The sequence below is a fragment of the Mobula hypostoma genome, chromosome 24, assembly GCF_963921235.1.
Source record: "Mobula hypostoma chromosome 24, sMobHyp1.1, whole genome shotgun sequence".
Lineage (NCBI taxonomy): Eukaryota > Metazoa > Chordata > Chondrichthyes > Myliobatiformes > Myliobatidae > Mobula > Mobula hypostoma.
Genome location: NC_086120.1, coordinates 35,136,256 through 35,158,794, shown reverse-complemented (window position 1 = coordinate 35,158,794; position 22,539 = coordinate 35,136,256). Strand labels below are relative to the sequence as shown.

Sequence of the window (22,539 nt, the reverse complement as noted above, 5' to 3'; positions counted from 1 at the left end):
ATTGTACAGGAATCTGCCATCGGCAGGGGTTTCCCCAGTATGTCACAGGGCCGTTCATGAATTTGAAGCTCCCAAGTGTTTGTAGATGTTGGCAGCAATGATCTCGCCGCCTTCTCTCATAAGCAGCCACAGAATGCATATGATTTCATTGTGGGCGTGCCACAGATTCTTGGCACTCTTCAGTGCTTTGAAACTCCGGGTTCTTCCGATCCGCGAGTTTTAAAGCAGATTCTCTCTCTTATCACTCAGTCACACTCAACTTTCGTCGGCGGAAGAAGAAAAGTCCGCCGCTCCGGTAAACGTGACTCAGTGTTGAGCGAAGTGTCTCCTCTCCGTACTTGTTCCATTTGAGAGAAGTTTTGCTGCCTTTGATCAGTTTCGCGACTGAGGGGGTTTCCAACGCACATGGCTACGTGCTGCCGATTTCTGCCTTGCCGCCGCTGTTCCTGCTGCCTCACGGAGGATGAGAAGGTGGCGTTTGATATCAACAAAAAGATTAACCAGGCGCTGCAACAACAGAAGAGGAGATGGAAACGAGAACTGAAGCTGCTTCTGTTGGGTAAGGAACCGCTCCGGTTCAATTCAGTAACCAATTGACCGGAAAAGGGCAGGTGAAATGTCTGTTTAATGATACAGGGGGAGTCGTTTGCATAAGTTGTAATGAATCTTTAAAAAGCAACTGCAAGAGTACTGAGTTCAAAGAAGGCCTGATTTTGTGTGTTTTTAAAAAAACCCATTATCACAGTTATATTTCCAGCATCTGCATATTTCCTTGTGTTCACAGTTTTATTGTTTTTTTTTGTTGTGATTGGCGCCCTGGCGATCCGACTGACACATGCATCCCCTCACAACATGTAGAAACTCCACAGGTGAAATTAGTAACGCCCCGCCAATGAAGTTGATGCGGAATTCAAGCTTTGGTTTACTGGAGCACGTTTCACCATCCGTCAACGTCCCAACGCATTCAGTTGCTATTGCAATGCAGAAATGCTACCCTTCGTTAATTTACCCAGGGACGACTACACGCTGCCGGGTAGGAGGTGGAAGCTGATACGATAGCAATGTTTAAAAGGCATTTAGACAGGCAGGCGAACAGGTATGAAGGGAGGCAACACAGACAAAATGCTGGAGGAACTCAGCAGGCCAGGCAGCATCTTTGGGAATAAAGTACAGTCGACGTTTCGGCCCGCATTTTGTTTCTATTCCTCCAGCATTGTGTGCGTTGCTTGGATTTATAGCATCGGCATATTTTCTCTTGTTTATGAAGGGAGAGATACTGATCATGAGCAGGCAGATGGGATTGGTTAGATTGGCATAATACTCGACAGGGACTGTGCGGGCAAAGGGCCTGCGCCCGTGTTGTACTAGTCTTCCAGCAGATAATCTCCAGGACAGAGATTATCAACAGAAACAGGGATTATAGGTTAATTCATCTGCGCTGCGATTATTGTGTTGGAAAGGATACATAGGGTTCCTTTAACGTCTGTGTGTGTGTGAGAGAGAGAGAGAGAGAGAGTGAGAGTGATGGGTCTTTGGTTTGACTTTAAGAAAGGCACCTCTGACAGTACCACATCAACCCTGCCCTGAATTTATCACTCTAGTCCTGATGAAGGGTCTTGGCTCTTTATTCCTCTCCACGGATGCTGACTGACCTTCTGAGTTCCCCCAGCTCTGTGTGTGTTACTCTGGATCTGCAGAATCTCTTGTGTTTACTCTAGGCCAGATGTTCACAAAGTTTGCTTCATGATGCACCTCCACTTCCAGATTTGTTAACAGCCCACCTATTTCTATCACTATTAATCTCATAGTTTAACCCTTAAATAGCAATTTAAATTATTCACACCCACCATCATATATTTGTTTCCTACAGTTCAAAGTAAATATATTATCAAAGTAGATATACGCCACTATACTCTGACATTTATTTTACAGTAGATACAAAGAAACACAATAGAACTAATGAAAAACTACACACAAAACAGACAGCCTACCGATGCACAGAAGAAGACAAGCTGTACAAATACCAAAAAAATTATTTATTTATTGAGATACAGAGCGGAATAGGTCCTTCTGGCTCTTTGAGCCGTTGCGCCCAGCAACCCCCTGATTTAACCCTAGCCTAATCATGGGACAATTTACAATGACCAATTAACCTACCAATTGGTACTTCTTTGGACTGTGGGAGGAAACCCACATGGTCACAGGGAGAACACACAAACTCCTTGCAGACAACAGCAGGAATTGAACCTGGGTTACCTGTACAGTAAAACATTGTTCTAACCACTACGCTCCCGTGCCGCCCTGTAAATAAGTGATACTGTGAATGTGAGTTGTAGAGTTCCTGAAAGTGAATCCATAGGTTGTGGAATCAGTTCTCTTCTCCCCTCCAGATACAGGGTTTAGATCTGAAACTCGGGCAGCCTATTTCGCTCCTAGGATGTTGTTGCTAGGTTCTTCCAGCAGTTTACCTTTGCTCCGGATTTCCGCATCTGGAGTCTCTTTTGTCCCTTTCAGTTTTCTGCCTTGCAACTGCCGCCCCTTAGCATTAATAACAAGGGCTTTACTTTACAAAACTATCATTGCATCCGATGCATCATTCCAGAGATAGGTATAACACAGTGTGCGAAGCCTTGAACATTTTGTCTTCATGGTTTTGGTCTGAACTCTGAAGCCACAGTTGTCTGACTCAGAGCTAGGTATGCTCTTTGCTGAGCCACGCCTCATACTTAATTGTAAGAGTGTGATACATAACCCAGTTTCTGGTAATGGTCTGGAACACAAACTTACTAAACGTCATTCTGTAAGAGAGTGCCTCATTCCAATCTGATTTAGTTGGCTACACCCTAACCTCAGCATGTCAGGAAGTCACATTATAAAGGACTCATTGGTTAAACAGTGATAAAGATTGCACGATCACTAACATTTTATTCACCCATTATTCTTGTCCAATGACAAAAATTACGCCACTGAGGACAAGAAACTGATTGTATTTTGAGATGTTCTGTGTTCATTAGACTGAAGATCTTTTTCCTGCTTGATGAATCTCTTTTAAGAGACTCCTGGAAAGGTACATGGAGCTCAGAAAAATAGAGGGCTATGGGTAACCCTTGGTAATTTCTAAGGTAAGGATATGTTCGGCACAGCTTTGTGGGCTGGAGGGCCTGTATTATGCTGTAGGCTTTCTATGTTTCCATGGATATTCCCAGATGAAAGATTATGCTTCTTTGCTTCGCCACTACAATTGATCAGAAAGGAGTTTTGAGCTTCCTCTAGGACAAAATCTGACACCTTCTCTCATGCACTGTAGATTAGTAGCGAAATGCTGCATTGGTGTGAGTAGAAATTGTTGGTGAGTTACCATATGGGTGCCTGCAGAAATGGGCAGAGAGAGAGATATCCCATGGGAGTAGAGATGGGGACTGAAGTGTCAGACAGACATGGAAAAATGGGCAGTGAAGCTGGGTGTGGAAAAAGAAAGGCACAGAGGTACCACAATATCCTGTGTGGTATCTCAGTGCCCGTCTCACACCCACCTGTGCGGTATCTCAGTGCCCGTCTCTATACCCACCTGTGCGGTATCTCAGTGCCCGTCTCTATACCTATCTGTGTGATATCTCAGTGCCCGTCTCACACCCACCTGTGCGGTATCTCAGTGCCCGTCTCTACACCTATCTGTGTGATATCTCAGTGCCCGTCTCTATACCTATCTGTGTGATATCTCAGTGCCCGTCTCACACCCACCTGTGTGGTGTCTCAGCGCCCATCTCTACACCCACCTGTGTGGTGTTTCAGTGCCCATCTCACACCCACCTGTGTGGTATCTCTGCGCCCATCTCTACACCCACCTGTGTGGTGTTTCAGTGCCCATCTCACACCCACCTGTGTGGTATCTCAGCGCCCGTCTCACACCCACCTGTGTGGTATCTCAGTGCCCGTCTCACACCCACCTGTGTGGTATCTCTGCGCCCGTCTCACACCCACCTGTGTGGTATCTCTGCGCCTGTCTCACACCCACCTGTGTGGTATCTCAGCGCCCGTCTCACACCCACCTGTGTGGTATCTCAGCGCCCGTCTCACACCCACCTGTGTGGTGTTTCAGCGCCCGTCTCACACCCACCTGTGTGGTATCTCAGCGCCCGTCTCACACCCACCTGTGTGGTGTCTCAGCGCCCGTCTCACACCCACCTGTGTGGTATCTCAGCGCCCGTCTCTACACCCACCTGTGTGGGGTCTCAGCGCCCGTCTCTACACCCACCTGTGTGGTATCTCAGTGCCCGTCTCACCCCCACCTGTGTGGTATCTCAGTGCCCATCTCTACACCCACCTGTGTGATAGCTCAGTGCCCATATCTATAACCACCTGTGTTGTATCTCAGTGCAATTTTTCTACACCCAGCTCTGTGTTTCCTCAATGCCTGTCCCCACTCCAACCTGTGTGGTATCTCAGTGCCTTTAATGAGATAATATACAGATAGTTGGCAGTGTAGACCGGCACCTCCAACTTTAACAAAATGAATTGCTGAGTTGGTTTGATCATGAGACTCTGGTGAAAGAACCAGCTAAAAAGAGATTTGATCTTTTGGTCAAGCTGGGGACTGGAAATCTGAGCTTCTATGACAGTTTTTATACAGGTAATAAGAACAGAAAGCACTGTAGATACTCAGCAGGTCAGGCAGATTACCTGAAGCAATAAAAACTAAATTAATGTTACAGGTGAATTGCCTTTGTTGAGAAAGTTTTTTTGAGAATGTTTTAGATCCTTTAAGAAAAAAATTCTTTCTTACAAAGAACTGGCATTTTAGCCTGAATATCATAATTATCTTCAAAATAAACCTTTATATGATTGGCAGAATATACCAGGAAATGCAGCAAAGTAAGTAATAATTTAAAAAGTGTGCACATGTAAGTACATTCTGATTCTTTCTATCCTCCTCCATGGGTTTTAATTCAATTGCTTGGCTGATGTAAAATGAAGGTATTCTGGTCTGTCATCCTTCATGTGTTAGCTTGGGAAGTGGATCTTGGCAACGTCTCAGCTACAGGGAGTCATAATATGTAACTCTGGTACATGCTGTCCCTCAACAGGGTGGTACAACTGTGGATAACAATGAAAAATAAGGCCTGACCCAGTGTTTCCATCTCCTAATCTTAGCTCCAGCACCTGATGCTCTTTTGCATCCTTGAAGAACTGCACTGGTTAATAGTAACTAAGATATTACAATTACAAAGCAGGTTTTGCTGATATTTAATGATTCAATGGAGCAGAAGGCTGGATTCTTTGGGGTATTACGAAACAAGGGATTATTTTCCCATATTATGGCTGTGAGGGAACAATTTCTCATTTTTAAATAGATAGTTCAGTGTTTATAGATCAGAATTAGATATAGTGCAATTATTAAAATACAGTACTGGATCGTGCTTACTTCTGGCTGACACGTCTATAGAGAACCACCAGAACATAGGATGATTTGGCAGATGAGTGCATGACTGAGGAATTGGTGCAGGGGGCAGGTCTTCAGATTTCTGGATCATTGGGTTCTCTTCTGGGGAAGGCATGACCTGTACAAAAAGGCTGGGTTACACCTGAACCCGAGTGGAACCAATATCCATGTGGGCAGGTTTGCTAGAGCTGTTGGGGAGCGTTTAAGCTAATTTGGCAGAGGGATGGAAACCAGAGTGATTTGGCTGAAGTTGAGGCAGTTGATATGTGGTGAGACTGAAAGGAAAGATGGCAGATAGACGATAGGGCAACATTGCAGTAAAGTGGGATAAGTTAAAGTGTAGCAGGGAGTCAAAATCGAAAAGTGATGAATACAGGACTGAAGGTGTTTTATTTGAATTACGGTATAAGGTAAATGATCTTGTAGAGATTGGCAGGTATGATGAGGGCATCACTGAATTATGGCTGAAAGAAGATCATAGTTGGGTGCTTAACATCCTTTTGATACAATGGATAAGCAAGTAGGCAGAGGGGCTGGGGTTTCTTTGTTGGTAAAAAATGAAATCAAAGCCTTAGAAAGAGGTGACATAGTATTGGAAGGTGTAGAATCCTTGTGGGTAGAGTTAAGAAACTACAAGGGTTAAAAGACCCTGACGGGAGTCATATATGGGCCTCCATGAGAACTGGACTCTCTCACAGTGGTGTCTGAAAAGAGGATGCTGTCTAAGTTGCATGCCATCTTGGTGAATCTCTCCCATCCATTACATAATGTACTGGTTGGGCACAGGAGTACATTCAGCCAGAGACTCATTCCTCCGAGATGCAGCACAGAGCGTCATAGGAAGTCATTCCTGCTTGTGGCCATCAAACTTTACAACTCCTCCCTGGGAGGGTCAGACACCCTGAGCCAATAGGCTGGTCCTGGACTTATTTCATAATTTACTGGCATAATTTACCTATTACTATTTAACTATTTATGGTTCTATTACTATTTATTATTCATGGTGCAACTGTAACAAAAACCAATTTCCCCCGGGATCAATAAAGTATGACTAGACTAGACTAGACTAGACAAACAGTAGACAGGATGTGGACCACAAATTACAACAACATAGAGGAAAAACATGTAAAAAGGTCAATGTTGGAATAGTCATGGAAGATTTCATTATCCAGGTAGACTGAGAAAATCGGATTGGTGCTATGTATATCCCAAAAGAGAGAATTTGTAGAATGCCTGCAAGATGACTTTTCAGAGTAGCTTGTGGTTGAGTCCACTAAGGGAAAGGCAATTCTGGATTGGGTGTTATATATGACTCAGATATGATTAGGGACCTTAAGGTAAAGGAACTCTTTGGAGACGGTGATTATAATATCATATAATTCCCCCTGCAGTTTGAGAAGGAAAAGCTGAAATCAGATGTATCAGTATTACAGTGGAGTAAAGAGAATATTAGAGACATGAGAGAGAAGCTGGTCAAAGTTGATTGAAAGGGGATACTAGCAGGTATGATGACACAACAGCAATGGCTGGAGATTCTGGGAACAATTTAGATGGCACAGGAAGGATACATCCCAATGAGGAAGAAGTATTCTAAAGGGAGGATGAGGCAACTGTGGCTGACTAGGGAAGTCAAAGACTGCATGAAAACAAAAAGAGAGAGCATATAACACTGCAAACATTAGTGGGAACATAGAGGATTGGGAAGCTTTTAAAAACCAAAAGAAGGCAACTAAAAATGCCATAAAGAGAAAAGATTAAATATGAAGGTAAGCTAGCCAATGAAATGAAAGGGGAAACCAAAGGTTTTTTATCAGACATATGAAGAGTAAAAAAGAGGCAAGAGTGAATATCGGAGTGCAGGAGAATGTCGCTGGAGAGGTAGTAATGGGTGACAAAGCAATGGCAGATGAACTGAATAAGTATTTTGCATCAGTCTTCACTGTGGAAGACACTAGGCCAGAAATGCAAGAGTTGGGGGCAGAAGATAATGTCATTGCTATTACCAGGGAGAAGGTGCTTGGGAAGCTGAAGGTAGATAAATCACCTGGTTCAGATGGACTACACCCCATGGCTCTGAAAGAGGTGGCTGAAGAGATTGTGGAGGCAATAGTAATGATCTTTCAAGAATCACTAGAGTCTGGAATGGTTTCTGGTGGACTGCAAAATGTCACTCCACTCTTTAAGAAGGGAGTGAGGCAGAAGAAAGGAAATTACAGGCTAGTAAGCCTGACTTCAGTGGTTGGAAAGATATCAGAGTCTGTTATTACGGAAGAGGTTTCAGGGTACTTGGAGGCACATGACAAAATGGGCAAAAGTTAGAATGGTTTTCTAAAGGGAAAATCTTGCCTGACAAATCTGTTGGTATTCATTGAGGAAATAGCAAGCAGGCTAGACTAAGGAGTCAGTGGATGCTGGTTATTTGGATTTTCAGAAGACCCTTGACAAAGTGCCACATATGAGACTACTCACAAGATAAGAGCCCATGGTATTACAGGATAGAAGACTGACTGACTGACACAAGGCAAAGAATGGGAATAAAGGCAGCCTTGCTCTACAAGGAGTTCCACAGGGGTCAGTGTTGAGGACTGCTTCTTTTTATACGAATAATTTGGATGAAGGAATTGATGCTTTTGTGGCCAAGTTTGCAGGTGATATGAAGGTAGGGGCAGGTAGTATTAAGAAAGTAGGTTGTCTGCAGAAGGAATTAGACATCTTGGGGAATGTACAAAGAACTGGCAGATGGAATATAATGTAGTCATGGTCATTCACTTTGGTAGCAGGAATAAAGGCATGGACTATTTTCTAAATGGGGAGAGAATTCAAAAATCAGAGGTGCAAAGGGCCTTGGGAGTCCTTGTGCAGGATTTCCTAAAGGTTAACATGCAGATTGAGTTGATGTTAATTTGATGTTAAAAAAGGCAAATGCAAAGTTAGCATTTATTTTGAGAGGACTAGAATACAAAATCAAGGGTGTAATGCTGAGAGTTTATTAGTCATTGGTCAGATTGCACTTGGAGTATTGTGATCCGTTTTGGGCCCCTTATCTAAGAAAAAGTGTGCTGGCATTGGAGAATATCCAGAGAATGATCCCAGGAATGAAACGGTTAACCTATGAAGAGTGTTTGATGCCTCTGGGTCTGTTCTCACTGTAGTTTAGAAGAATGAGGGGCCATCTCATTAAAACCTAGCAAATTTTGAAAGGCCTAGATTGACAATAGACAATAGGTGCAGGAGTAGGCCATTCGGCCCTTCGAGCCAGCACCGCCATTCCCTATGATTATGGCTGATCATCCACAATCCTGTTCCTGCCTTCTCCCCATATCCCTTGACTCCGCTATCTTTAAGAGCTCTATCTAACTCTTTCTTGAAAGAATCCAGAGAATTGGCCTCCATTGCCTTCTGAGGCAGAGCATTCCACAGATCCACAACCCTCTGTGTGGAAAAGTTTTTCCTCAACTCCGTTCTAAATGGTCTACCCTTATTCTTAAACAGTGGATGTGGAGAGGATGTTTCCTATCGTGCGGGAGTCTAGGACCAGACAACACAGCCTTAGAATAGAGGGATATCCATTTGTGACAGAGATGAGAAAAAATTTCTTTAGCCAGAAGGTGGTGAATCTGTAGAATTCATTGCCACAGACGGCTGTGCAGGCCAAGTCATTGGGGATATTTAAGGCCGAGGTTGATGGGTTCTTGATTAGTGAGTGCGTCAAAGGTTACGGGGAGAAGGCAGGTGAATGGGGTTGAGAGGGATAATAAATCAGCCATAATGGAATAATGGAACAGGCTCTATGGGCCAAGTGGCCTAATTCTGCTCCTATGTCTTATGGTCTAACATGGGTTAGCATGCTCTTAATTTCTGGAATGAGAATTTCCATCTGCTTGGAAACAAGCTGGAGTTTATATTTCAGTTCGGCATGGACTAGATGGGCTGAGAGGCCTGTTTCTGTGCTGAAGTGCTCCATGACTCAAATCTCTGTTTACTTTGCCTGTCTTACTCAGCTGCAATCATGCTTAAGGCTGATTTATACGTGTGTGTACAGGCTACGCCATAGGCCTGATTTATACTTTTGCGTAGCCCTACACCGTAGCGAGCATGCGTAGTTGTGTCTGCATCACTCTGCAATCCACCGCCAAAAAACTAGTTGGCGGTGGGGTTTCTATGCCACCGCGTTGAGTTTTTTCTTGAGAGACATGGACGAGGAAATGCATTTCAAGTATTTTCGGATGTTGGCGGGTAGATTTGACGATTTGGTTCATCGTCTCCAACCATTTATTTCGCATCAGTGTACAGACATGGCGGAGAAAAGCAAACGGAAATGCATAGGAGGAAATGCGATGCTACCAAGCGGACCAATCACAGTTGTTGCAGTCTGCATTGCCGCAACGCGTGAGTTATATTTTTGGGGAGGTGCATGTCACCCTACGGCGTAGGGTACCTGATACCTATGGCGTACATTTGACGCACAAGTATAAATCATCCTTTAGGACGGGCGTACTGGAAAAGTCCATACTTAATGCTCATCTCTAATTGCTTCAGTAGGTGATAATGAGCTGCCTTCTTGATCTGCTGTAGTCTCACTGTAAAAAACACTTTGCTGGTGCAGTTAGAGAGGGAGCTGCAGGACTGATGCTAGAATTTTTATATATTTCCTAGTCAAGACAATAAATGACTTGGACAAGCTCTGCTGATCCGAACATGCGTCTGCTGCCTTTATCTTTCTGGGTGGTAAAGACTGGGATTTGGAAGGAACTGTCCTAGAAGATGATTTGCTTCAGTGAAGAGTCCATGCATAGCATGGGTGATAAACTCTGCTATCACTTTGTAGGCAGATAGACATTGTGGATTGGGTGCCTGTCAAGTGTACTGCTTTGGTTTGGTTGATGTTGACCTTGATCAGTTAGTTCGGCTAGTCTCTTCCAAGCAGGGGAAGATATGTGCAATACATGACTGAACTTTTTGCCTTTGGTCTGAGATCCCACTACAGAAATTGGAATCTATGCTGCCACTTCGGTGCATCAAGGCTGCTCTGTTGAAAATTCATCTTTAGCTGAGAAATTGGACCATGGTAGATTTTTTTATTTGAGGAAGTGATGTCCTGGTATTCAGACCATTGTTACCCAAATGTACTAAATTGGATTACCTACTGATATTTTTTATTACTCTTTCTGTGTGATTAACTCTTATCCCACATTTCATTGCAGAGCTGACTGTGAAACTGTTTTGGATATCCTCAATCACAAAGTAAACAACTAATAACCCAAGGTTGATCTTTATGGATATGATAACATAATCAATGTTGACATGGTTACCATTGAGTGAAAGTCAGCAATCATAAACCAACGTGAACATTTGTACCCATCACTTCCTTGTCCATAATGACACATTATGCAAGAAACTTCACACACAAAACGCTGGAGGAACTCAGCAGGCCAGGCAGCATCTATAGAAAAGTCCTTCAGCAGGAGCTGACGTGAAACGTGGACTGTACTCTCTTCCATAGATACTGCCTGGCCTACTGAGTTCCTCCAGCATTTTCTAGATGTGTGTGTGTGTTGCCTGGATTTCCAGCATCTGCAGATTTTTCTCTTGTTTGAGATGAGAACCTTCACGTCAGTCTCAAAGACAAGTACGATATAAATTTATTGTAAAAGTACATATATGTCACCCAAGGCAACCCTGAGATTCATTTCCTTGCAGGCATTTAGAGTAAATATAAAGAAACAAAAAAACCCCGAAATAATAATAAATAAATAAGCAATAAATATCGAGAACATGAGATGAAGAGTCTTTGAAAGTGAATCCATAGAGTCCTGCCGAAGGGTTTTGGCCCGAAACGTTGAATGTATTCTTTTCCATAAATGCTGCCTGGCCTGATGAGTTCCTCCAGCATTTTGTGTGTGTGTGTTGCTCGGATTTCCAGCATCTGCAGATTTTCTCTTGTTTGCCATTGGTTGAGGGAGCAGTTCAGTGTTGGGGTGAGTAAAGTTGGGTGTTGTTATCCTCTCTGTTTCAAGAGTCAGATGACTGATGGGTAATAGCTGTTCCTGAACCTGATGGTGTGGGACCTGAGGCTCCAGTACCACCTCCTTGATAGCAGCAGTGAGAAGAGAGCATGTCTTGGGTGATGTGGGTCTCTGATGATGGATGCTGTTTTTCCGTGATAGTGCTCCACGTAGATGTGCTCAATGGTGAGGAGGGCTTTACCGATAATGGACTGGGCTATATCCACTACTTTTCATATGCTTTTCCATTCAAGGGCATTGGTGTTTTCATACACCAATCGGCTATGTGTTCCACATCGCAGAGTTTAGTGACACAGAAGAAAAGGACACCTACTGTACCGAGGACCAAAGGCTGTTCCTAACTGAGAGGATATCTGTCGGGTATTGTGACCCGGTGTTGAATGACTTTGAATCGGGAGTTGGAAACTATTCCTGGTAGAGAATGCTAGAGCGTAAACTGGCAGAGAAAGAGTCATGTTCTAAAGCCAACAGGAAAAGACAAAGATTGCATAATAGAACTTTTGTGGGAAAAAAAGATGGAAAGAAATTCATTTTGGAGAGATAATGTTAATAAGAAATGGTAACTCCTAAATCATTTAACAATTGGGAGGAATGTTTATAGAAATAGCAGATCCACCAGTGAAATGTTTTGGTCTTGCAAAGTGCATGTAGCAGGTTAATGTGGTAGACAAACAGCTTGAGTTCTGGTCCATTGATTCAAAGACTTAGGTTCAAATCTCACCTCGGCCATTTATAACTCAATAAATCTGAACTGAAAAAAATAGAGCTGGATTGATGATCACCGTGAAATCAAGTTGAGCTTATTGTCATGTGTACAAAGACAGTGAGGTACAGGTATAATGAAAAACTTGCTTGCTGAAGGATGAAAGGCATATAGATTCAAGCACTGCTCAGAATATAAATGACATGTGTTATGCAAGACAGAGAAGGCAAAAGACTGTGCAAACATGAGACTAATGCCAAACAAGACACAATCAGATACAAGTCCAGGGTATTGCAAGAGCTTTGGATTAAGATTTTGCAGGTTGGTACAAGAAACTGACAGTTGTATGAAAGGAGCTGTTTCTCAACCTGGTGGTGTGTAGATGCAGGTTTCTGTACCTCCTGATGAGGTGGGGCTACGCCTCCACCAAAGCAGGTGTAAAGGTGCTCCTTCCCTTTGTTAGCCTGCAGGTCGCCTTTGGGCAAGGTATAGCACCTGCTAGCTCCCTGAGCAGGGTCACATGGGAGCAGGTGGTGGATGGCTGTATGAGCAGCTGGTGCATATCACCAACCCTAGTTATAGAAACATAGAAAATAAGTGCAGGAGTAGGCCATTTGGCCCTTCGAGCCTGCACCGCCATTCAGTATGATCATGGCTGATCATCCAACTCAGAACCCTGTACAGATTCACCTCTCTCTGTGTGAAGAAGTTTTTCCTAATCTCGGTCCTAAAAGGCTTCCCCTTTATCCTCAAACTGTGACCCCTCGTTCTGGACTTCCCCAACATCGGGAACAATCTTCCTGCATCTAGCCTGTCCAATCCCTTTAGGATTTTATACGTTTCAATCAGATCCCCCCTCAATCTTCTAAAATCCAATGAGTATAAGCCTAGTCAATCCAGTCTTTCATCATATGAAAGTCCTGCCATCCCAGGAATCAATCTGGTGAACCTTCTTTGTACTCCCTCTATGGCAAGAATATCTTTCCTCAGATTAGGGGACCAAAACTGCACACAATACTCCAGGTGTGGTCTCATCAAGGCCTTGTACAACTGCAGTAGTACCTCCCTGCTCCTGTACTCGAATCCTCTTGCTATGAATGCCAGCATACCATTCGCCTTTTTCACCGCCTGCTGTACCTGCATGCCCACTTTCAATGACTGGTGTATAATGACACCCAGGTCTCGTTCCACCTCCCTTTTTCCTAATCGGCTACAATTCAGATAATAATCTGTTTTCCTGTTTTTGCCACCAAAGTGGATAACCTCACATTTATCCACATTAAATTGCATCTGCCATGAATTTGCCCACTCACCTAACCTATCCAAGTCACCCTGCATCCTCTTAGCATCCTCCTCACAGCTAACACTGCCACCCAGTTTCGTGTCATCCGCAAACTTGGAGATGCTGCATTTAATTCCCTCATCTAAGTCATTAATATATACTGTAAACAACTGGGGTCCCAGCACTGAGCCTTGCGATACCCCACTAGTCACTGCCTGCCATTCTGAAAAGGTCCCGTTTATTCCCACTCTTTACTTCCTGTCTGCCAACCAGTTCTCTATCCACATCAATACCATACCCCCAATACCATGTGCTTTAAGTTTGCACACCAATCTCCTGTTTGGGACCTTGTCAAAAGCCTTTTGAAAATCCAAATATACCACATCCACTGGTTCTCCCCTATCCACTCTACTAGTTACATCCTCAAAAAATTCTATGAGATTCATCAGACATGATTTTCCTTTCACAAATCCATGCTGACTTTGTCTGATGATTTCACCGCTTTCCAAATGTGCTTTCCAAAAGTCTTTGATAACTGACTCTAGCATTTTCCCCACCACCATATCAGGCTAACCGGTCTATAATTCCCCAGTTTCTCTCTCCCTCCTTTTTTAAAAAGCCACTTTTACTTTTCACCTTGCGTCTTTTTGCTTCTACCCTCATTTTACACCCCTCTGTCTCTCGTCACTTGTTCCTGTACTGTACTCTTCTATAATTTATGTTACTTTTCCGTTTTAGATGGGAATGCTGTTTATCTGATGCGATTTGCCTGTGTCGCTGCTGCAAGTAAGGTTTCCGTTGTACCTGTGCATACACATAATGGCGTAGACAATAAACTCGACTTTGGCTGCCAATGTCCTGTCAGGTTGGAATGGGACATCCTTGATCATGCACTCTGTCTCCAATGCCCCTCTTATATGAAGGGATCAGCGTAGAGAGTGTCTCCCCAGGTGAGGTCTGTCCAGCATCCCAGATGACGAGCTCTCCCCTGGAGTGAGACATCCCTGGACATTCAGGATGCGACCACTGACACCAGACAATCCCTGAAGGCTATTGGTAACGGCTGGGGTCACTCATCTCGTAAAGACACTGCCCAGAAGGCAATGGCAAACCACCTCTGCAGAAAAATTTGCCAAGAACAATCATGGTCATTGAACATAATTGCATACGTCACACGACGCGGCTTATAGTTATGATGATCATGCACCTCCTGACCGATGGTAGCAGCGCAAAGAGGCTATGACACGTATGGTGGGTATCCTTGCTGATGCTATCTTTTTGAGACATTGTCCCTTGTGGATGCTTTCAAGGGTGGAGAGGCTATGTCTGCGATGGACTGGGCTGTGCCCACCACCATGTTCTGCAGGCTCATGTCATTCTGTGCATTGGATTTTCTGTACTCGAATGGAATGCAACCAGTCAGGATATTTTCCATAGCAGATTAGGGTATTTTGTGACATGCTAATTCTTTAACCCACCAGTAATAACTGGCATGTGTAAAACACATCTACTTCTCTGATATCCTTTAAGGGGAGAACTCTGACATCTTTACTTGTTGACTCCAGAACTGTGTGGGCACGTGGCCAAGTGGTTAAGGCATTGAACTAGCTACCTGAAGGTTGTGAGGCAACGTGTTGTGTCCTTGAGCAAGGCACTTAATCACACATTGCTCTGCGACGACACTGGTGTCAAGCTGTATGGGTCCTAATGCCCTTCCCTTGGACAACATTGGTGTCGTGGAGAGGGGAGACTTGCAGCATGGGCAACTGCTGGTCTTCCATACAACCTTGCCCAGGCCTGCGCCCTGGAGAGTGAAGACTTTCCAGGTGCAGATCCATGGTCTCGCAAGACTAACGGATGACTCCGGAACTACCAAGGTGGTTGAAACTCAAATACTTCCTCAGTTCGGGGGTAATAATGATGGAGAATATAATCCAACATTGTGAATGATGTCAGGATTCCGTGAAAGAATACATTAAAATGATTGGAGAACTTTTTCTGAGCATCAGTGTCTTTACAGCCAAACATGGCAGGATCTGGGCAAGGAAAGAGTTCGAATTCACTTGAAAAAGATACTTTGTATTTGCAGCAAACCTTCCTAGTGGAAGCCAGGTTAAACATTAGCATATTTTAAGACTGCATGGTGGTTCCTCTGCTGCTAGAAGTTCTTTTGTGTTAAACTGAGACAAGAGTGAGTTATCTTATGAGTTGCATTTACCATAGCAAAGATGGATTTAATTAGCTGAGATTTCTAGGGCTTGATCCTATTAGACAGGTTGATGATGTGATTACTGTAAGCAGTGCTGAAATCCTGATTAGTAATTTTTGGTAAATGATAACAAGCTCAAAATTCTCATTCTGTAGAGAAGTGCATTTATTTCAAGTTGAGAGACCAGAGCAATTCTAATATAATACCCGTTGATTTTCTTTTCACTGTTCTTTGCCATGAACTAAAATGTGTGTTATGCTGATGACCATGTCAACAATTAGTCTGCAACCAATCTTGGGAAAAGTGGCTTCCTTTGAATGGTTAGTTCACTTCCCCGACTGTGGCCCTGCCTCAGTGTGCCTCCTGCCTCTGCCCCACCTAATAGCTTATTTTGGGGAATGACATGTTCCCCTTTCCTGACTGCCATAACATCATGCCTTAGATTGTTCTCTTAAGGTAAAATTCCATTGCCACCGCCAATAGAAGCTGAATCTTTCCCCTTTGATTTAATACTGTAAATGCACTCACCCCCACCACACCACCCACCTTAGCTGTCATCTAGTCAGCTGTTTGGTGTCATTTATAATGTTCCAATATCACAATTTCTCAACTACATTTCAGATAAGTAAATACAGTTGTTATTAAGGCAAATATTTTAGGTGAATAAATAAATTTTTTTAAATCTGCTTTCTATGGGGCCACATGTACATAACAATTTCAGTATTTCCAAAAGCTTTTTAGGACAAAACTCAGATGTGAGAAGTATCTTTCTCTATGCGGTGCTGAGACTGCCTGGGCTGCTGTGCTTCAAGTTTGCGAGCTTTGTGGCCTTTTGTCCCACAGATATGATGACCTCAGACCAAGGCTTTGGGCCTACTCTGGGCTGCCCTGGGGATTCGAATCTAAGGATTCAATTTGGTTTGGAATGCTGTTGCTCGCTTCTGTTGTTAGCATGATTTTTGATTTTTTTTTTCTCTTTCTCTGCACATTGGGTGTTGGTCTTTATTTTCTTAATTGGGTTCTTTCAAGTTTCTTGCTTTGTGGCTGCCTGTAAGCAGACAAACATCATGGTTGTATAACTTGCACATTCTCTGATAATAAATTACTTTGAATCTTACAAAACTATTGTAATGGTCAACTTCTTGGATATACAGTTGCCCATCCTCCTACCCACTTGGCCAGTCTTGTCTCCCTACTATCAAACTGCTATACTGAGTGAGGCACACAGCCTTCTGAAGCACAATTCCCTCAAAGCATGATTAAAAAGTATAATTTTTCAGCCAATTCTTAGAATATGTCACAAACTGTATAATGCTGACTCAGTCTTCCAGCCCCAATAATGACAGTGCAGTCACTTGATTTCCCAGCAAGTGTTGCTACAAAGTCAACTTTGAAGACTGGTTTTTCTTTCGATGACCAAGTAGACAGAATTATGTTCCAATCAACTTCAGGCTATGAATATTTGAGCCAATCTTATTTCCCTAAAAGATATATTTCACCTGAAACATTTCAATTGTTAAAGCTACATCAAAATATAGGTACATGGAGCTTAGAAAAATAAGGACTGTGGGTAACCCTAGGTAATTTCTAAAGTAAGTACATGTTCAGCACAGCATTGTGGACCAAAGGGCCTGTATTGTGCTGTAGTTTTTCTATCTTTCTGGGAAAAAAAGCATGTAGTAAAATGCATCGTTTGCATCAAATCAAATCAGTGAGGATTACACTGGAGGCAGCCCGCATGTGTCGCAGTATAGCATGCCCACAACTTATTAGCCCTAACCCCAACTATACATTTTTTTGAAATGTGGGTGGAAACAGAGCACCCATATGGTCACGGTGAGAACATACAAACTCCTTGCAGACAGTGACAGGAATTGAAGCCTGACCGGCAAGCATTGGCACCGTAAAGTGATTGTACTAACTGCTATGCTACTGTGCTTACCAGATGTAAATATGTTAATACAAATACAATATACTGGATGAATGGATTCCTAGTGTTCTCTAAAGAGATTGCGGACTGTAAGTGATATAAAAATATTGATTATTTGCTTGTCCCAAGTGAAGAAGCAGACATCAGTTGAAAAATTCCCCACACACTATTCTCAAATTGCAAACACACAGAATATCTGAAAATTCTTCTATTTGGTAAAATAATATTTTTTCTAGGATTTAAAAGGCTTAGCCTGTCATCCCTTAACATTCAGAATCAGAATCAGAATCTTTATTTGTTTCTTAAAACACACAAAAAAATTGCAGGAATGCATTTTGGCCCAACGTGTTTATATTCCCTTCTAAGATTACTTAATCTAAATAAACCATATCTAAATTGGCAGTTGATGTTGAAGATAAATTTAAATAACATTTAATGTTAATTTAGTAACATTTTTTATGTTGATCTCTGGAACTGATGCTGGTCATTGGAGATTCAAAGAGCCATATAAATTGTGTGTGTTGAATCTCTCAGAAATATCTCCAAAATTTTTATGCACAATTAATTACTTTTAAATTCAGCAATATACTTGGACACTCAAGCAACAATGATTAAAAACTGCTGATTGGTTTTGCGGGGTGTAGGATGAGGGAGGAATGTTGGATATGATATAATCAAACCTCTTCCTCGAAGCTCACATACGATTAAAAGTGTCACCTGAAACAACGGGGAGAAAAGGTGAGGCCTTGGCATAAATATTTACCTATTATAATGCAGAATAAAGGTAGTTGGCTTAAATGATCTGTGGTGGCTCCCAGCAGTTCAATGCTATCAGTCTCCTTCTTCTCCTTATTTGTTTGTACCCCTGCAACTTGTTTTCTCTCACTTGAAAGAGTGAAGTTGTGGGAATCTGTTGACTTCTCTGTATTAGATCAGAGTACCACTGGAATTATAGGTGTTCAAATTTTGGTTACGGAAAGCTCGAATGATATAGATTTTTGTCTTAAAGCCCAACTGTTCCAACCAGGCACCTGCCCAAGAAACATGGGTGACACAATTGTGTTGCTGCCTCAGCAATGGTGCTCTGGGTTCAACAGAGTGTCCCAATGCTACCTCTGTGGAGATTACAGATTCTCCTATGACCATTAATGTTTCTCCGTGTGCTCCGGTTTCTCCCATATCATAGAGAGTTAATGGGAATGTGGAGTGAATAGGTGTAGTATAAATGGATGCTTGATGGGGAGGAAGGTCTGTTTTCATGCATTATGACTCTGTACGAAACAGCAGTAGAAATAGAATATTTAGACCCTTCCACCTACTATGCTATTCACGAAGATCATGACAAACCCAACCTTGATCTCAGCATCATCTTCCTGTTCCCTCTCTATTGTTCCCTCTGCAATTCCTTTGTCCATTCACCAATCCACACCAATCTCCCACCTGGCACTTCTCCCTACAGGTGGCTTTAGTGCTGCACCTGCCCATAAATCTCACTCACCTCCGTTCAGGGCCCCAAACATTCCTTCTGGTGAGGCAACACTTCACCTGCAAATCTGCTGGGGTTGTCTGTTGTGTCCAGCATAAATGCAGCCTCCTCTACATTGGTGAGACCCATTGTAAATTGGGGGACCACCTTGTCAGCCACCTCCACACCATCTGCCACAAGCGGGACTTCCCGGTTGCTAAACATTTTTATTCCCAGTCCCATACCCATTCCAACGTGTCAGTCCGTGGCCTCATCTTGTGCTGAGATGAGGCCAATCTCAGGGTGGAGGAGCAACACCTTATATTCTGTCTGGGTATACTCCAACCTGATGGTATGAATGTAGACTTCTCTCTCTGGTAAAGAAACCTAACCCCCCCCCAATTACCCCATTCTGACCTTTTACCTCTTTTCTCCTGCCTAGGTCCCCTCCTCCTCTTTCTCCCATCATCCACTCTCCTTTCTTATCAGATTCCTTCTTTTCCAGCCCTTCTCCTTTCCCACCCATCTTGCTTCACTTATCACCTTCCAGCTAGCCTTCCTCCCCTCCTTCCATCTTTTGTTCAGGCATCTTTTCAGTCCTGAAGAAGGATCTCAGCCCAAAACATTGGCTATATATTCAGTTCCATAGATGCTGCTTGACCTGCTGAGTTCCTCCAACATTTTGTGTGTGTTACTCTTTACTGTTCTTGACTCCTTTCTAGTTTAAATGTCTGTCATTCTCAGCCTTTGATGTAGTCAACAACCTATCTCTATTGCTCTGATGGGGTACAGAATGCCAAAGGTTCACAACTTTTCAAGAGAAGTTACTCTTTGTCATCTCCATCTGAAATAGGGATGGGCCTTGTACTCTGAAACCATGCCCCTGGTTCTGGACCCCCCACCAGGAGAAGCATCCACTTAATTTGTCAATCTTTTTTATAATTTTATGTTCCAATGAGATCACCTCTTATTCTTTCAGGCTCTAGTGGCCAAACACAATCTGTTCAACATTCCTGATACGTCAGTCGCTTACTGCAGAACTCTGCACACTACAGTGACTCCAGTGGAAATAGATCCTTTCCTAAACGTAGTATCCTGTAACTTTCAACTAAACTTCCTTACTTTTCAACTCCCTACCCATTATAATAAAGGCCAACTTTCCAAAAGTTTTCCGATTTACTTACACGTCTAACTTAGCATTTGCTGTTTCATGTAATTAGACTTCCCGATTCCTCTGTGCTACATTTTGTTGTCTCACTTCATCTAATTAAGTTTATTTCCAAAGTTGCTAGCCATGTTTTACCAATTGGTACCCAATCTACCAAATACTTGAACACTACTTACCCTATTCAGGGCAATACTCACAAAATGCTGGAGGAATTTGACTAATCATGCTTGACTAATCTCCTGGAATTTTTTTGAGGATGTAACTATGAAAATGGACAAGGGAGAGCCAGTGGATGTAGTGTACCTGGATTTTCAGAAAGCCTTTGATAAAGTCCCACATAGGAGATTAGTGGGCAAAATTAGGGCACATGGTATTGGGGGCAGAGTAATGACATGGATTGAAAATTGGCCGGCTGACAGGAAACAAAGAGTAGCAATTAACGGGTCTCTTACGGAATGGCAGGCGGTGACCCAGTGGTGTACCGCAGGGTTCAGTGCTGGGACCGCAGCTGTTTACAATATACATTAATGATTTAGATGAAGGGATTAAAAGTAACATTAGCAAATTTGTAGATGACACAAAGCTGGGTGGCAGTGTGAAATGTGAGGAGGATGTTATGAGAATGCAGGGTGACTTGGACAGGCTGGGTGAGTGGGTGGATGCATGGCAGATGCAGTTTAATGTGGATAAGTGTGAGGTTATCCACTTTGGTGGTAAGAACAGGAAGGCAGATTATTATCTAAATGGAGTCAAGTTAGGAAAAGGGGAAGTACAACGAGAGCTAGGTGTTCTTGTACATCAGTCACTGAAAGCAAGCATGGAGGAACAGCAGGCAGTGAAGAAAGCTAATGGCATGCTGGCCTTCATAACAAGGGGAATTGGGTATAGGAGCAAAGAGGTCCTTCTGCAGTTGTACAGGGCCCTGGTGAGACTACACCTGGAGTATTGTGTGCAGTTTTGGTCTCCAAATTTGAGGAAGGATATTCTTGCTATTGAGGGAGTGCTGTGTAGGTTCACAAGATTAATTCCCGAGATGGTGGGACTGTCATATGTTGAGAGATTGGAGGGACTGGGCTTGTATACACTGGAATTTAGAAGGATGAGAGGGGATCTGATTGAAGCATATAAGATTATTAAGGGATTGGACATGCTGGAGGCAGGAAACATGTTCCCGCTGATGGGTGAGTCTAGAACCAGAGGCCACAGTTTAAGAATAAGGGGTAGGCCATTTAGAACGGAGTTGAGGAAAAACTTTTTCACCCAGAGAGTGGTGGATATGTGGAATGCTCTGCCCCAGAAGGCAGTGGAGGCCAAGTCTCTGGATGTTTTCAAGAAAGAGATGGATAGAGCTCTTAAAGATAGCGGAATCAAAGGTTTTGGGGATAAGGCAGGAACTGGATACTGATTGTGGACGATCAGCCATGATCACAGTGAATGGTGGTGCTGGCTCAAAGGGCCGAGTGGCCTACTCCACCTATTGTTTATTGGGACTCAGCAGGTCAGGCAGAATCCATGGACAGGAATAAACAGTCAACGTTTCAATCTGAGAACCGTCATCAGGACCTATTGACTAATTCGTATCACTTTGCAGTCCATTTATATTTGAATCTACCTCTCTTTGTATCATGAACAAACTTGGCTACTGTACACTCAATCCCCACATGCATATATATTGTTGTTCCTCTCTGCGCCTCGAGGAGCTTCGGACGGTAACCGAAGAAATGCCATTTCTTTAGCATTTGTCTGTTTTGTTTTTTTAAACCAGGCTGAGTTGCTAGCTTGCAATTCAACCTAGCATAGATGAAAGTATGCAGTGAGCTGGCCGGATTCGAACTTGGGACCATTTGCTTCAAAGTCTGGTGCACTACGCCCCCGGCTGACAAGTCACGTAATAGGTTTATTAATAATTGTGGCTATAATTCTGATCCCCGTGCCTCTACCACTCCTTCACTCAACCTCAAGTGTGCATTCAGCATTCCTCAAAATAGATTTTGGAAGCCTCAGGTTTAATTATCATTTCGATCCAATAGTTCAAACTGAGTTCTGCTTCTTTTGGTTTCATGAGACAATGTTAACCTGACCTGCAAGATTCTACAATTTCACCAACACGCTGCTCTGTCTATAAATTATGTAATGAAGGACATTTATTGCTGCACATTGAAGCTTTCTACAATGTGGAGAGATTCCAGGAATCAAATGCAGTCACTGTTTGAGAACTGACGGGGAACAGGTTTAGTTCTAGAACAGGAACTGTATTTTTAAAAAAAGATGATTCAATCCGTGGCCTCTTCTTGTGCCAGGATGAGGCCACCCTCA

General features: G+C 43.1%; 1 protein-coding gene across 1 annotated transcript in view; it reads left to right on the top strand.

The window, feature by feature from the left end:
* The first annotated feature begins 274 nt into the window (after positions 1-274).
* The window catches only part of LOC134337575 (guanine nucleotide-binding protein subunit alpha-11-like), an 83,718-nt gene continuing 61,453 nt past the window's right edge, over positions 275-22,539 (top strand). The window contains exon 1 of the mRNA XM_063032714.1: positions 275-559. Coding sequence (XP_062888784.1) covers positions 406-559 — 154 coding nt within the window. The 5' untranslated portion in view covers positions 275-405. The remainder of the gene's footprint in view (positions 560-22,539) is intronic.